At 38.6% G+C, this 16,563-nt stretch overlaps 1 protein-coding gene across 2 annotated transcripts; it reads left to right on the top strand.

Annotated features, from left to right (window-relative positions):
- The first annotated feature begins 11,511 nt into the window (after positions 1-11,511).
- Positions 11,512-16,394, top strand: LOC140792993 (small ribosomal subunit protein mS80 (rPPR6)). 2 transcript variants are annotated; one of them, XM_073144289.1, is made up of 2 exons: positions 11,512-13,563; positions 16,007-16,394. In XM_073144289.1, exon 1 carries the CDS (start codon positions 11,666-11,668, stop codon positions 13,454-13,456), a length of 1,791 nt encoding a protein of 596 aa, XP_073000390.1. In that variant the 5' UTR covers positions 11,512-11,665; the 3' UTR covers positions 13,457-13,563; positions 16,007-16,394. The 2 variants fall into 2 exon arrangements, with proteins under 2 accessions (XP_073000390.1, XP_073000389.1); XM_073144288.1 differs by having other exon boundaries at positions 11,512-13,594.
- The last annotated feature ends 169 nt before the right edge of the window (positions 16,395-16,563 follow it).

Below are 16,563 nucleotides of genomic sequence, written 5' to 3'. Positions count from 1 at the left end.
ACATAGATATCTCACACATAAATTTGCAAGTAAAATCTTTTGATACAAATGCTTTTTTTTTTTATACAATTTTTTTAAATATTAGAACATTCTTTAAGATACGAGACATTTTTTTCTTCCATATATATAAACACTTTTAATAAGAAGACTTTGATAACTATAGAAAAGCTGAATTGTCTTTATGCTTATTGTTCAGGCTTATATTAACAATAAATTGTTATGAAATAGAGACCTAATTGGACTTGGATCTTTACAAAGTTACTGCACTAATTTCTAGAGGCTTTAAGAATATTTGAGAATCCTAATTTATTTAGACTTCTTATTCGGAGGTTTTTCGTTATTTTCTTTTGTAAATTGTCCTTAACTAAAGAAGATCTATCCTATATTATTTGCCCTAATTTTATTGGGACTTCCACATCTCGTCTATTTGAGAGCCTATAAATATTAGAGGACAACACATAGCTTATTATCACAAGAGCTTATAAAATATAGAGCGGAGGGCTTGGGTGCAAGCATAGAAATGTGTGAATTTTGTAGAGAGAAAAGAAGAGAAAGAATGTGAGTTCTCGGTTAAGATTGAGAGAGTGATTTTCTTCCATTGTATTTCTTTTCTTATAATTTACATAGTGAATCAGTAGGATCTTATAGACATAGCAAATATTGGGTGAACCATGCAAAAAGTTTGTGTCTCTTATGCAATTGATTTGTGCTTTTCTCTATGCTCGGTTCACCTTAACTCCTGTGTTATTCTTAATAAATAATATCATAGCAATGTTATAAGCCAACTGGAACTGTGGAGAATGGAAAGTTGAGAATTGAGAAATTTAATGAGACCTTTGGATTTTGAAAGATGCAGATTGAAAATTATCCTAATTTGACAAAATTTTATACACCGGTAATAGGAAAGACTAAAAGACGAAGGATATGCGCGAGTAGGATTGAAAATCTATATCAAAAAGCACATAGAATGGTGCACTTCTCTCTAGTGACATTGCTGATGACTATATTGGGCAAGATGTACAAGAAACTATCAACATCGAACAAAGTCTACTTGATGAAAAAGTTGTTTAACATGAAGATGGCCAAAGGTGGAAGAAGTTCAATGTTACCATGTTACAAACTATACTAATAAGGGTATTAGGTTGGGTATTTGGATTGAAGGTAGCTCTTTAATGATAGTGGAAAGAGACGAAGGTGAAATGAATATGGAGATAGGGATGCGAGCGGATAGGAGAGAAATAAGACGAGGAAGGAGAAGGGGTCGCTCCTAGAAAAAGTAGGGCAACGATAGACGAGGGGGGAAGGATCTAACTGAGGTTGGCTAGGGTTCGACGGGAAGGTTAGGGCATGAGGAAGAAGAGATATGAAGAGAGGTTAGGGGTAAGAAGATTCATTTTAAAACTAATCCAACTAGGATGTACTCCACAGTACTTAGAGGTTACCCTTTTGACCCAAACAACTAAAATAAATTCCTAAAAACTAAGCATTCTTGTCGCGACATGTTTGAACACGCCCGAGGCCGTTCGAACACGCAAATCCCATTTTCTTTCTTTGTGAATAGGTGCAGGCGTTCGAACGGCGCGTTCAAATGCGAGTCCCTGGCGTTTGAACTCATCCCGACAAAAAGCTTTATTTCTCAAGCAAATTTATTTCTTTTGATACAACTTGATCTAGCTCTAGCTGTATCAATCCACCATGATTCCGTCACCTTAATCTCAAGGTGAGAAGTCTAGGAAGCGTTCCACAATGTCATCCTCAGACTCCCATGTTGCCTTGTCAAAATGTCGTCTGAGCTACTCTACTAATATCTCCGTCTCCAGTCGCCCCTCTCAGCATCACCTCCGTCTCGCCAACACTTGTACTAGCTCGAATACTTTTATCTCCTCAATTGGATCGAGTATATGTGTGCCCACTGCCTAATCCGCCCCTACTCTCGCCCACAGTAGTGATACATGAAACACAGGATGAATTCAAGATCCCTTCGACAACTTCAATATGTATGCCACTAGTCTCACTCATTCCAATACATGGAACGACCCAAAATACTGTTGCGCTAACTTGGGGTTGCATACCGGATGTAGAGTAACTTGCTGATATGGCTGAACTTGCACAAAAATAAAATCCCAGACCTTGAACTCTAACTCCCGATGTCGGCAGTCGTATACTTATTTCTTGCAGTTCTGGGTCGCTGTCATGTGCTCTCGTAGTCTCCGTAGTATTGCATCCCGATCAGACAACTCTAGCTATGTCTCCTTCCTCACTGATGTTGCCTCAGGGTCGAATATTCTCATTATAGGTGGTGGTCTATCATACACTGCTTCAAATGGTGTCATCTCAATAGTGTTATGAAATGCAATGTTATAGGACTACTCTGCCCATGGTAAATAGTTAAGCCATCTCCTCAGTTTCTTGCTTGTAATGCACTGTAGGTACTGCTCTATGCCTCAGTTCACCACCTCAATTTGGCCATCTGTATGTGGATGATAGGCTAAACTGAGGTCTAATTGGGTACCCTGGAGTGCAAAGTACTCCATCCAAAAACCACTAATGAAGACTCAGTCTTGGTCGGATACTATTGAACGCGGCTTGCCATGAAGTTTGGTGATATTGCGCACAAACACTTCTGCCACCATCCACGCTGAAGATGGGTGCGACACGACTAAGAAGTGAGCATACTTACTCAGCCTGTCTACCACAATAAATATGATTGAGTACCCACTCACAGAAGATAAGCCTTCAATAAAATCCATGAAGATGTCCTCCCAAATCCTCTCCGGCACGGGCAAAGACTAGAGTAATCCTGCTGACCTTAGGGAGTCAGTCTTTACCTATTGGCACACCTCACAAGCACACATGAATGCCCTAAGCTCCTATCATACCTTAGGCCATGTACAACTCTGACATAGTCTCTTGCGAGTCCATAGGAGTCCCTCGTGTCCTGCCTCAGTTCGGCAGTAGTGGAATGAAAATGCTCCATTTCTTTTTGTCGCAGGCCCACGTCCGCTAGTATTCGGATGCGCCTGCGGTCCAATAGCAATCCGCTATGCTCACGAGTCCAAGAAGACTCGTAGAGTCATCCTCCATCTCCTGCAAGATTCTCAAGATATTCGGGTCAATAGCACCTGCTTCTCATATGTCATCCATGAAGGGAAAGGCAGGTACAATCAAGGCCTTTAGTTCGGCCATTTCAGGCTATCGGGAGAGCGCATCCACTGCCTTGTTCTGCGCTCTTTTCTTGTATAGCAGCTCGTAGTCATATTCCAATAGCTTGGTGATCCACCTCTGCTGCGCGAGTGTGTGAATCTACTGCCCTATAAAATAAGGTAAGCTCCGATGATTTATTCAAATCACAAATCGTCTCCTAATCAAATATGGTCTTCACCTCGTCACGACATGCAAAATAGCAAGTATCTCCCGCTCATAGGTGGACAACTACTATGATCTCCTTGTTAAAGCTTTGCTAAGATGAGCAATAGGTCTCCCGAACTGCATCAATACAGCCCATATGCCTGCACCCGACGCGTCACACTCGATCACAAACTACTTAGTGAAGTCGGGTAGTGCCAACACCAGTGCGATCGCCATTGCTAACTTCAGCTCCTCGAATGCCTTTGTCGTTGCATTAGTCCGTTTAAAGGCATCTTTCTTCAATAAGGCTATCAGTGGTGCGATGATCTTCTCATAACCGGCCACAAATATGCAATAATAACTTGTCAAGCCAAGGAAAGTGCACAACTCCCGTACGATCCTCAATTTCGTCCAGCTGAGCATGCATGCCACCTTGCTCAGGTCGGCCAAAATGATATGTCTCAAGTACTCCACTTGTTGCTCGCCCCATAGGCATTTACTTCGCTCCACCTTGAGAGAGTCATCCATCAAGAGCGCTAGCACGGACCGTAGGTGAACAAAGTGCTCCTCCCAAGTCTTGATGTACACTAAAATATCATCGAAGAATAGTAACACATACTGTCGTAGAAGTGGACGGAATATGTTGTTCATTAGCCCTTGGAAGGTTGTCGCGCATTGGTCAATGCAAACGACATTACCCAAAACTCATAGTGACCATCGTGAGTTCGGAGTGCTATTTTGTGGACGTCCTCGACACGCACTCGGATCTGGTGATACCCCGAACAAAGGTTGAGTTTGCTGAAGTATGAAGCTCCCGTCAGCTTGTCCAATAGCTCATCTATAACGGGTATCGAATACCTGTCCTTAACAATTATGTTGTTTAGCGCATGGTAATCTACACAGAAATGCTAACTTTCATCCTTCCTCACTAATAGAACTGGTGAGGAATAGTGTTAGATTTTTATTTGTTGGCAATTATGTACAAAATATTCTAAGTATATATTTTTTCATGTATATGAGCTTTACACAAGTCTAGAATATCTCTGGTTTGAAGAATTGCAAGATTATTGGAGAAAAGCCGTCGAGTTCACACCGCGTTCACACAGACAGAGAGCCGCGTTCACAAATGAGTTCGAACGCGGGTACTGCATTCACACAGACCGAGAGTTGCGTTCATAAACGCGTTCGAACGCAACTTGAAGAATTTAAGCTGTCGCGTTCGAACGCACTCGAGCCCGTTCAAACGCACCAACAAAGTTTAAGAATATTGTACTTTCGTGAGTACGGATAAGATTAGGATTTGGCTCTATCTTGAAAATCGTGAGTACGGATAAGATTTGGATTTGGCTCTATCTTGTACTTTCGTGAGTACGGATAAGATTATGATTTGGCTCTATCTTGTACTTTCGTGAGTACGGATAAGATTTGGATTTGGCTCTATCTTGGAGATCATATATAAGGATTGTGAAACCCTATCTCTAGGGTAGTTGAAGAAGCATTATTGAAGGAGACTTCTTGAGGCTACAACGGTTCTTCAACTAACAAGGTTCCACTCATCTACAAATCTTAATCTTTCGTCTTAAGGGCTATCTAGACGAAAGATCAATCTCGAGAGTTACTGAGATTGGACTTCAATCACGAGAAGTGGTGAATCGTGGGTCTAGCGAGCAAGACTGAGAGGAACAAAGTCGTTTGGTTCGACGGGTTGTTTTGAGAGTCAGTCTTGTAACTGCTACTATTCTAGTGATTGGTTTTGATCCGAGTTTGGATCCGTGGTTTTTTCCCGTTTGGGTTTTTCCACGTTAAAATCTTGGCGTTCATCTCTGCTTTCGTTCTTAATATTTCTACGGACTTTTACTTAAGCGAACGAGTGATATCATTGCCTAATATTTAGATACATACTTGTGTCTAGGGGTTTTTCAATTGGTATCAGAGCAGGTTCTCTCACCCTTTGAGAGAGATCAGATAGGCATGGATTTTCATAGAGATGGACCATCATCTATTAGACCTCCTATTCTAGATGGATCAAATTATGGATATTGGAAAGCTAGGATGAGAGCTTACTTGAAGTCTATAGATGAACGAGTATGGTTTGCCGTTGTGAACGGTTGGAGTCCACCAATGTACATGGTGGATGATAAACTTGCCGATAAACCGATAGAGTCATGGGATAGGTCGACTATGAAAAAGTTGGATGGAATAGCAAGGCAATAAATGCAATTTTTAGTTGTGTTTCCTCGGAAGAATTTAGAAGAATTTCTACTTGTGAGATAGCAAAAGAAGCTTGGACAATCTTAGAAACAACTCATGAAGGAACTATGGCTGTAAAACTATCAAAACTTCAGAGGTTGACTACTAGTTTTGAAACCCTGCGTATGGAGGAGAATGAGACATTTGATAAGTTCTATGCAAAGCTGAGTGATATAGTCAACTCCAGTTTCAACCTAGGAGAGAAAATTCTGAAAAAAGGAATTGTCCGTAAGATCCTTAGGTCTCTTCCAGAAAGGTTTCAGGCAAAAGTTACAGCTATTGAGAAAAGTAAGGATATCGATTCTATAAAAGTTGAACAATTGGTAGGACTGATGACAGTTTTTTTAAATCAAGATTTAAAAAAACAAATATAGATAATATTAAAAAAAACAAATATAGATAATCAAGATTTAAAAAAACAAATCTATGAAAGTTGAACAGGCAGTGCTGGGCCGAGCCTAGCACTGGGCCGAGCCTAGCACTGATGACAGTTTTTTTAAATTAATTTAATTAATTATTTATTTATTTAATTGATGTTATTTATTTAGGTTTTTCCTTCTTAATTAATACAAATAGATTTAGACATTATTCATTTTAATAATAATACATATTCATCATTATGATTATTGTTAATTATAATTAATTAATGATTAATTAGGTTATAAACTATTACACATAAATATAGATAATACTTATATTTATTTATTTATTTATTTACTTATATGTATATTAGATTAATAGATAGATTTGTAAATTGTAATTATTAGATTTATATTCTAATATTCTTAGGATATAAATTTTAAGTAATTCTATTAATTTATTATATATTGTTATTTTTGTAACAAATAAAATACTAGGCTTATGTATTTATTTATTATTTTATAAAGTAATTTCTAATTAATCAAGATATACTTATAGTTAAGTTTTCATTTTTCTTTTTATTTTTCTTTTTATTTGTAATTAAAATCTAGCTAGTTATAAAGATAAGTAGAAATTCTAAAACCTTCTAAATGATCATATATTACATGAACGGATTTTAATTAGATAAACGGCTAATATCATACTACTTAAATAATTTCAGATTTTGACCCCCATGTTCAAGACCCCGTGGACTTAGTTATCGAGGCTTGATTATTGTCGTAGCAACGTGAACGAGTGGTTGTTTGGTATTTGCAGTAATGGTGAGTAGTCTTATCCCCTAAACGTCTTTCTCAAATTATGATATATTATATCTTATGTACATGCATGTTTTGACCTCTAGCATGATTATATGACTTTATTTAGAGATGATTACAGTCGAGCATATTTTTATCATACATAGAATTAGGCTGATCTTGGATATGAGTATAATGATGATAAATGGAGATGATTAGAGATGATTATACTGTTATGATTTTATATGAAGATGATCTTCTGGTATGAGTATGCATGTGTTAGATATATTGTCGGAGACTACATTGCATTATTTTCCTCTTGACTTCCTTACCACCTAAATTCCTGTTATGCATTGACTCGTTATCGTACTGGATATATGCATGTGATCTCCCATTTAGAAGGAAAGTATGAAATATGATTGATAGGATAGTTGATAGAAGCGTGAGGATACCCAAGTAGGCGCCAGGGTTAGGGGTGCCTAGAGTGATGATTATGGTCGCTGATATGCAATATCTCGTGGCCCATGTCCGAGGTCAGTAGAGTCTGTGCGCACAGACAATCGGACACATGCCGTTCGCTAGGGCATATATGGCGAGTTATCCTCACGAGGTTTTTTTATCAACTACGTGGGTGCCCGGTCTAGATGGATGTTGATACCCTAGCGGGTGGTGGGGTATGACTATATTTGAGATACTCTTACGAGTTGCGGAGTATGCTATGAGCCTTCGGACATGATATTGAGACCGGGTACCGGGTGTTGACTGTGCAGAGTGGTCTAGTATGATGATATTATATCGAGATGTCAGTGATGATCGTATTGTTGAGAAATGCATATGATTTCATTGTCATTTGGTTACTTGATTATCGAGTGATCAATATACATCATATACCGTTGCATTGGATATTATAGCATGGTCATGGTCGGCATGCATCATGTGTCATATTTGAGAGAAAATTATAATGATAGTATGACATGGAGATTTGTTTATTCATTGTCGAGGATTATATACTTTTATCAGTTATGACATGTTATCTATATTTCTTTTATGTATTATTGAGGACACATTCATTTACTCATTCATAACATGATATTTTTTCTGATTTATATTATCCAGTACTTGATTTATTCTCTATTTGGCTTCACTGATTCAGTGTAAGGTCTATTCGCTGAGCCTTTAGCTCATGACTCTTTGTGTTTTTTCTTTTCCAAAAACTCAGGTAAACGAGAGGAGTAGGATACTCCCTTAGAGGTCTTACCGGTGAGTGAGGAGTAGAGCGTGGTTAGTGTATATGCCAGAGGAGTTATCTTATTCAATGTATTAGTGGACATTCTCTAAAGTGTGTCTGTATCCTTATCTTATATTTTAGTATATGACTTTGTACTTGTATAATTATATATATACTATCGTTGTGTATATGTAGTTGTAAAAAGCTCTTGATGATGTATTGTGGCCTGTGTGGGGCCCAAGTAGGGTTATTTGTATGCTGTTGACAGTTAGACTTGAGTTATTCTTAGTTTAAATATTATGGATGAAATCATGATGTTGCTACAGGTTTATTTGATTGTCAATAACTAACCAAATGGTCAGGTGCTACACACGTGCCATGTGGGCTCGTGCTATGCACGAGTTTAGGGTTCGGGTGTTACAATTCAGGTGCCACAAATGATGAGTTACGATAGAAATTGTTGGAGCACTTCCACCAAACTCTAGAGGCTGGTCATGAGAGTGTCTTGAGGACTTATAAGAGGATATCATAGAGTTGCACATGGCTAGGATTGAAGCGAGATGTGAGAAGTTTTGTCCGTGCTTGCGAAGTCTGCAAAGGGCTAAGGCAACCATATTGAAACCGGCCGGATTACTACAGCCTCTACTGATACTGAAACGTGTTTGGGAAGACATTTTTATGGATTTCATAGAAGGTCTTCCACTAGTATGTGGTTATTCTATTATTTTTGTGGTGGTTGACAGATTGAGTAAGTATACGCACTTTTCTACATTGTCACATCCATTTTTAACAAAGTCAGTGGCTGAAATTTTTGTTAGAGATGTTGCTCGATTGCATAACATGCCACGCATGATTGTCTCCGATCGTGATCGTGTATTTGTGAGCAACTTTTATATGAAGTTTTTCAAATTATAGGGGACTTGATTGAACTTTAGTTCGGCCTACCATCTACAGACCGATGGCTAAACTGAGGGGGTCAATCGAGGCATTGAGTAGTAATTCCGGTGCTTTGTTGGAGAGATGCCGAGACAATGGTTGGAGTTCTTACCGTGGGCGGAGTGGTCTTATAACACCGCCCACAATAACAGTATTGGCATGACTCTGTTCGAGGTAGTGTATGGGCGCACGACTCCGATATTACGCGCCTATAACCTAGTGGCATTTGTAGATCGAACAGAGGTGGACTTAGCTTTGATGGATAGAGACGCTACATTGAGGAGGTTGCGTGCCCATCTTAAAATTGCTCAAAATCGCATGAAGCAAGTTTATGATCGCAACCATCGGGAGCAGGAGTTCAACTTCGGCAGTTGGGTATTTGTGAGGGTGCAACCGTATCAACAGGTGACCTTGCATCCGATGCGAAACCAGAAGTTAGCACATTGCTACTTTGGTTTGTTTCGGGTGTTAGAGCGTATCGGTCTAGTCGCATATTATTTGGAGTTGCTTAAGGGTTCGAGAGTACATCCTATCTTATATGTTTCATTGCTGAGAGAGCAAATTGGAGATCATGAGGTCGTTGGATCAGTTTTACTAGAGCCATTGGAGAAGACAGAGATTGTGGAGCTAGTTCGAGTACTTGCTAGGAGCCGTCGACATCATGCTACTAGATTAAAGATGGAGGTTCTAGTCGAGTGGCTTAGCAAGCTATCCGATGAGGCGACATGGGAGTTGGAGACGGACATCTTGGAGAGTTTTCTCGACTTTTTACCTTAAGGGCAAGGTGGGAGAAGCGTGGTGGGCTGATATACTTAATTAGAGTTTTTTCTTATTGCATTAATTATTTATTTTTATTAAAATAAATTTCTTGTAGGTCGCGTTTGAACGCGAAAGGGGTCGCATTTGAACGCCCTTGCGAACGCTTGCATTAGGTTCGCAAAAACAGAGAACATGAAATATGCGTTCGAATGCCTACATTAAGTTCACATCAACAGAGAACACATTTTGTGCCTTCGAACACGATCGGACGCGTTCAAACGTGATCGGCGGGAGTCCACTAGATTTAGGATTAATAATTATTATTTTGGCTTGCTGGCTAGCCTCTATAAAGATGTGGATGATAGCCAAAAATGATATTGCTATTGAATATTGGTTTCTTGCCTCTTTATCTTCTCTCTAGTCTTTCTATCCTAATTTCTCTCCTCCCTCTTCACCAACCTACTACCTTTACCGTTGGCAAGGTCTCTCCTAACTTCTAATCTCCCTCATCTGTCGAGTCCTCCCCCATTATTTGGGATCTCGACCACTTCTTCCCCTTCAGTTTTATCCCTTAAACCACAACAACCATCCACCCTCATCTCCATTATCATCCATAACCCTAACATCCACTCCACCCGTCACTACTACCTTCATCTCCACTATATCGTATTTTCGTCCCAGTTGTAGTTCGAATATGCAAAGGATATAAATACGAAAAGTGTAGATCAGGAAGTTACGGATCGATCAAATTTAGTTTTATAATTTTATGACTACGGAAGAATATTTTGTAAATATGTTTTCTCAGTTGCGCGGACTACTTCCTGCAATAAATCCAGATCTTAAATGGATCATTCCGTAACCTATCACATTGTGGCAAAAATGGTCATATTAGGAACAATTACAAAACCTATAAAAATTAGACGAATGACATTGCACATAATGCAACGTTCTTTAGTAAATATTTTCAAAATCTCTGAGTCCGACAATTGTCTTTGGATAGATAGATAGGCTAAACAGTGGTGATAGATTTCAGATTCTCTTTCTTTCCAAGCTGTTGCTCAAAAGAATATTCTCAATAAATACATCCAATGTGACTATGGGTGTGTCTATTTTGGAAATGAGGGACATTGCAGCATGGTTAGCAAAGGAGATGTCTAAATCAATATGGCAAAAGGTTTGGCCTTGTAATTGACTAATGTGAGCCATGCCTCCAACCTCAAGAGAAACGTCGTATCTGTCCCATAGCTAGCAACTGTATGTCATATGACCTTCACTACTAATTTATAGAAAATCACAAGAGGTTCTGTGATGGTAACCTAGGGCAAGAAGGAGAGTGCATTTTATATGACAAAATGCGTAATGAGTTCGATCTCAATCATACAGTCTAGTACAGATACATCTATGTGGCATGCAAACTTGAACATATGAGTAAGAAATGAATAGAGCTCATGCATTCCAATGAAAAACTCTTAGAGATAAAGTCAATAGATTTAAATTTTTATAAAGACCGTTTCTATGAAAAGTAGAAGAAAATGACCTTCATAAAATAGTGACACCACCATCACAAAACCAATTAAGAATCATATTTAGAAACCCAAAAACAAGTAATATTACCCTAACTAAAAGTTGACGAGCAAAAATCCAAATGAGAGTAAAAAATAAAAAAGCAAAGCAAGAATAAAAAAATAAAAAAAAAGAAACAAGACAAACACACTGCAACATTTTTTTCTAATGTGAAAAATTTCTAATATTTTGGGAGTCATTATGGAAAAGAAACGAGGGGCTCGCTGCGGAAGAAGGCGATAGTTTTGAGGGGGTGAAAAAGAGATTGTCTTTCCGTTTTCTTAGACTCGAGGCCTCCAGGGGTCGACTCAGCCTGCACTCGTCTAACAGCACCATAAACCCTAAAACCCCTGCTTTACTCTCCGCCTCCAAAGACGCAGAGAGAGAGAGAGAGAGAGAGAGAGAGAGAGAGAGAGAGAGAGAGAGGATGTGGAGGTCCAAAACCAGAGCTTTCCTTCTCCGTTCCTCGATTCCGAGGTTATCTCCGATCCCATCTCAGGTACCTTCCAAAACGCTAACCTTAGTCCCTCCTCCACCTCCACACGCATCCCGACGTGGTTTCTCCAACCCCACCCGCTTCCACAACCCCAAGTTCTTCTCCTCCACCAACGAATCCTTCTCTCTAGATGACGATGGGAAGAACCCTAGCTCGACCGTTGACGATTCTGGAGCTGGCGAAACCCAAAATTTGAATCTTGACGAGTCCCATGCTTCTCCTGTTACATTTGAGGATGGCGGCGAAAACCCTAGTCCTGTTTCGGGCGACCCGGACAATCTTAGCTCCTTGTGGGAAGAGAGTGTTAATGCGGATGATCCCGAGAAGATCTTCGCTGCGGAGAAAGAAGTGAAAGGAGCAGCAGATGAGATCAACGTTGATGAAGAAGTTGAGTCTATTAGGGAGACACTTGAATGCCCTGGAACAGATTTTGAAAGAAGCTTCACGAAGTTGTGGTTTAATTTTAATGAGGAGGTCCTTTCGAAAGTGCTTAACACTACAGTTTGTTCAAGTGAAAAATTGGTTCCTTTCTTCCGATTAGTCTCCTCAACTTATGAATCTGTTAAAACGCCAAGGACCGTGGGAGATCTTGTCAGTGCGGTTAGTAATTCAGCGGAGCTCACCAAGAAGGAAGCTTACATGTTGTGGGATTTTATTAAGGAGATCGGGAGTGAGAAAGGATTGGCCAATACTGATACACTTAACAAGTTGATCTCCATGTTCTGTAATCTGGGGAAAGCCAAGGCTGGCCTTGAGGTTTTTGACAAGTTTGATGAGTTTGGGTGTAGTCCTGATGGGGATACTTACTGTTTCACAATCGAAGCTCTTGGGAAGCGATCTATGATTGATGCTGCTTGGGCTATTTGTGAGAAGATGCTTAATTCAGGGTGCCTTCCTGATAGTGAGAAGACTGGTAAGATCATTTCTTTCTTCTGCAAAGGCAAGAAGGTGAAAGAGGCCCATTTGGTTTATTTAATGGCAATGGAGAAGAAGATCTCTGTACCACGGTCAGTATTGGATTTTCTGGTGGGTGCGCTATCCAGAAATGATGAAACCATCCATGCTGCTTTAGAGTTGCTCGAAGACTATCAAGGGGAGGCTCTAAAGTATGCAAATAACTCTTTTGGTTCAGTTGTTCATGGTTTGTGCAGGATTAAAGACTTGAAGGAGGCAAAGAAGTTGCTGTTGAGAATGGTAAATTTAGGGCCGGCTCCTGGTAATGCAGTGTTCAACTATGTCATCACTGCATTCTCTAAAGAAGGGGAAATGGAGGATGCTAAATCTTTAATTAAAGTAATGGAGAGCAGAGGATTGAGGGCAGATGTTTATACTTATAGTGTGATTATGAGTGGTTTTGCAAAGGGTGGTCTAATGGATGAAGCGTATGAAATCTTTCGTGAAGCTAAAAAGAGACATCCGAAGCTTAGTCCTGTTACTTACCACATACTCATTCGTGGTTACTGCAAGTTGGAGGAGTTTCAAAAGGCCCTTGAATGCTTGAAGGAGATGAAAGAAGATGAATTACAGCCAAATACAAATGAGTATAACAATCTTATACAGTCTCTCTGCCTCAAGGCTATGGACTGGCGCACATCAGAGAAGCTTTTGGAGGAGATGAAAGAGAGTGGGTTGTACCTTAAGGGAATAACCCGCAGCCTGATAGCAGCAGTCAAGGAAATCGAAGAGGAGGAAATCCACTCAATTGATAGAGTTGAAGCATAGTTTTAGAAAGAATCTGCGTAACTAGCCGAAGCTGCTGGCTTATCTTGTGGCAATTTTTTTTTTCTCAATCCAAGCCAGACTATAAGTTCTGCTGATGAGTTGTGGAGGTGATCTTCCTCTCCGATTAAATTTAAAGAGGTTGTAAGAAGATCATTTTGTACTTCGGTCTCTATTTTTCCAATAAGTTTGTCTACACATAATGGTAGTAATTTATCCTGATTTAGTGACAACCTCTCTTTTACCTTTACTTCCTTTTGTGCTATAAACTGTAAAGTCTCTTAGTACTTGCTTAACTTTTGATCACACAATACTACTGACAACTTTTAATATTGTAACTTAATCTCATGTTTTGAAAGGATATTTACCTCTCTTTTTTCCCCCTAATTCTATGCTGTTACATAACAGTATGATCTGTATAGGTAATATTTCTGCATATCTGCATGGATGGGATTGATGATTAATGACATGGAAAAGATATCCATAGCTGCTTTTATAGTGTAAATTGTAATTACTCATAGACGAAGTATTTGTGAATCTCCAATCATGATCTCCTGTATTTGGGTTCTGCCTTCATGTTACTGCTGTGTTCATCTTTTTCCTTACTTTGAACTGATGCAAATTCCCTGAGTTTTTACTTGTTACCTCTTCATGAGTGTCATCACTAAGTGCCTACAGTCCACCAAGACTGCCTTTAGCTTAAATATCTATGTGTATACCCTGTTGTTCTGATCTCCCTCTGCCTAGGGCATTGTCTATTCCAAGATTGATGGACATCAGTCATATGTAATTTAGTGAGATCTCTTTCAGTAAATTCCTTTTGCCTCTTGTGGAAAGATAGAACTTCCATTGGTTAACCATTACTGTTATGAAATGCTCTAAGCATGTACTTTTAGAGCTTGACAGTAAGTTGTTGCTATTTGCTAATGATAATACTACCAGTCTGTGGTACTTTGGGTTAGACTCATGCTATACATCATAGAGTCAGTGAGTACAATAAATATTTGTGCTCCCTGAGACCACCTAAGGATGGTCTAATACATACGGAGGCTTCCCATTTTGTCCAGAAGAAGTCCAAGTTACTCGTGATGCAGTATGCATTTGCATTGGGCTAAATACTGGAATACACATTCTGTGGAAGGTAAGCATTATTTGAGGGGAGTTAATATTCATTGATATCCAACTTCAGAAGTGTTCTAAATGTGTTAGGTTGGAGTTCTATTATTAGAAAGCGGAATTTCACATATCTGTTTTTGCAATCATTAGTATTCCTTAAAGCTAATAAGCCTAATATAGCAAGAGCTTTAGGCCTCAAAATTGGTGATGTCTTGTAAGTGCTCTTTCTGTCATTGCAAAAATTTTACCTTGGGTTTGAAGCAATTGAATTCAACTGCCAAGCATGCACTCATTTTGTGGAGTTATTCTATCTGTAACTGAATAGGTATTAGCATGAGGTTTGTTGAAGTTTAAGATCTTAAGCTGTAGGCTATACCTTTTGCCACCCATTACTTGACCCAATATTAGAGTTGGATCAAATTAATAATAACTTTATTCTTTATGGTTCAGGATGTTTGCCAACCAGTTAAGCAGTTTAACCAGATCTTGAAAGCTATAATTCTGATAATATCATAATACTGAGTTCTTACTAATAGCAAAAATGGACAGATGCTCTTCTAGATATTTTTTGTGGCCTTTTATACAAGTTAGTTCAGTGATGATACCACAGTTATTTTCACTTGAAAACTTTTAGACTTTTAGCTTCTTCTTAGCTACAATTTCGTGTTAATATACTTATTTTTGTTTTATTTTTCTGTTGATTTCAGATAAATGATCATTGATACTTTAGTTCTTGCATCCTCAGCTTTTTTTCTCAAGTCTTTTGTGTACAAGATACTTAGGCCCCGTTTGGTTTGAGTTCAGGGAGTCTTTGAATTCGTTCAGGATCCCTAACCTAGTTCAGTAATCAAATTTTTTTATTTTTTTATTTTTATTTTATACCTAACTAAGTTCACTCTTTAAAAAGTTAAAGACTAAGAAATAAGATCAACTAATTAAGTTCGAAATTTAGCCTCAAACCAAACAAGCCCTAAAGATTTATGTTCTATCTACTACCTTTCTTGACTTTAATAGCTTTCTTGTGTTTACTTCCTACTTTTGGAGTCTGATGTACCTCTTGAATTTCTGTTTTATATCCTGCAACTTTAGTTGCTAACTTACTATATATTATGGTCCTATTTTTATCTATAAATTGTCTTTCTTATTAGCTTCTTAATCACTATATTTTATCATGTGAACTGCTAATTTTGTCACATGTCATGTTATGTGAAATTCTTGTTCAAGCACTAGATGATTAAAAAATAGAAGATAAGTTTTCTGCATATGACACTGTAATCTGTTTTCAGATTTCATGCCTCATGCTTTGGGTTGTATTTGCCTGACATGTATATTTATAATTAACGCGTGCAGTCTAATTAGTAGTTTTACAGGATCATGTTCCTCATTTGTATACTATTCCTTCTATGAGAACTGATGCGGTACATTCTCCTTGCACAGAATTTGGGCAAAAGCAATGCATGGAGCTAATGATGATTCATGATCAAAATTTTGTCTGTCTGCTTTTAGAACACATCCTTGCAGCATTGTTTGCTGTCCAAAGAAGCAAGCTCAGTTCTATGGTTTTTGTAGTATAGAAGCACAAGTTTGCAAGCTTAGGAAGCAAATTATAGCAGGTTAGTCTTGAAAGGCAATTCGTTTCAATTTTTTTTTTCTAACCTTCAAACTGTTTTATCACCAGTAGGAAGCTATTGTGACCCCCCAGTTTTCTCAAGTTCACTTATGTAAAGATCTCTGCTTTTATATTCTTCCATCCTTTTTCCTGTGATTCCGTCTGCACTGCATCAGAATTAAGCATCTGAAATTTTATCAAATTGTGGTTCCTATACGACCCTTCTATCATGTCATAAGGTCACTCCATCATGCATTGTTAATTAGCTATGTTGATGTCAGACTGCAATTTGAAAGTTAACACATCAAACTCATCCATGTCCAAGATGACAAGCAAACAGACATACTAAGCAATGGCCCTACTGCAACAACAATGGCCATGATCT

The sequence above is a fragment of the Typha latifolia genome, chromosome 7 (genome assembly GCF_019914945.1).
Source record: "Typha latifolia isolate L0001 chromosome 7, TyphaL0001v2, whole genome shotgun sequence".
Taxonomy (NCBI): Eukaryota; Viridiplantae; Streptophyta; class Magnoliopsida; order Poales; family Typhaceae; genus Typha; species Typha latifolia.
Note: the sequence above shows the minus strand (reverse complement) of the source record. Positions and strands in the feature narration are given on the sequence as shown.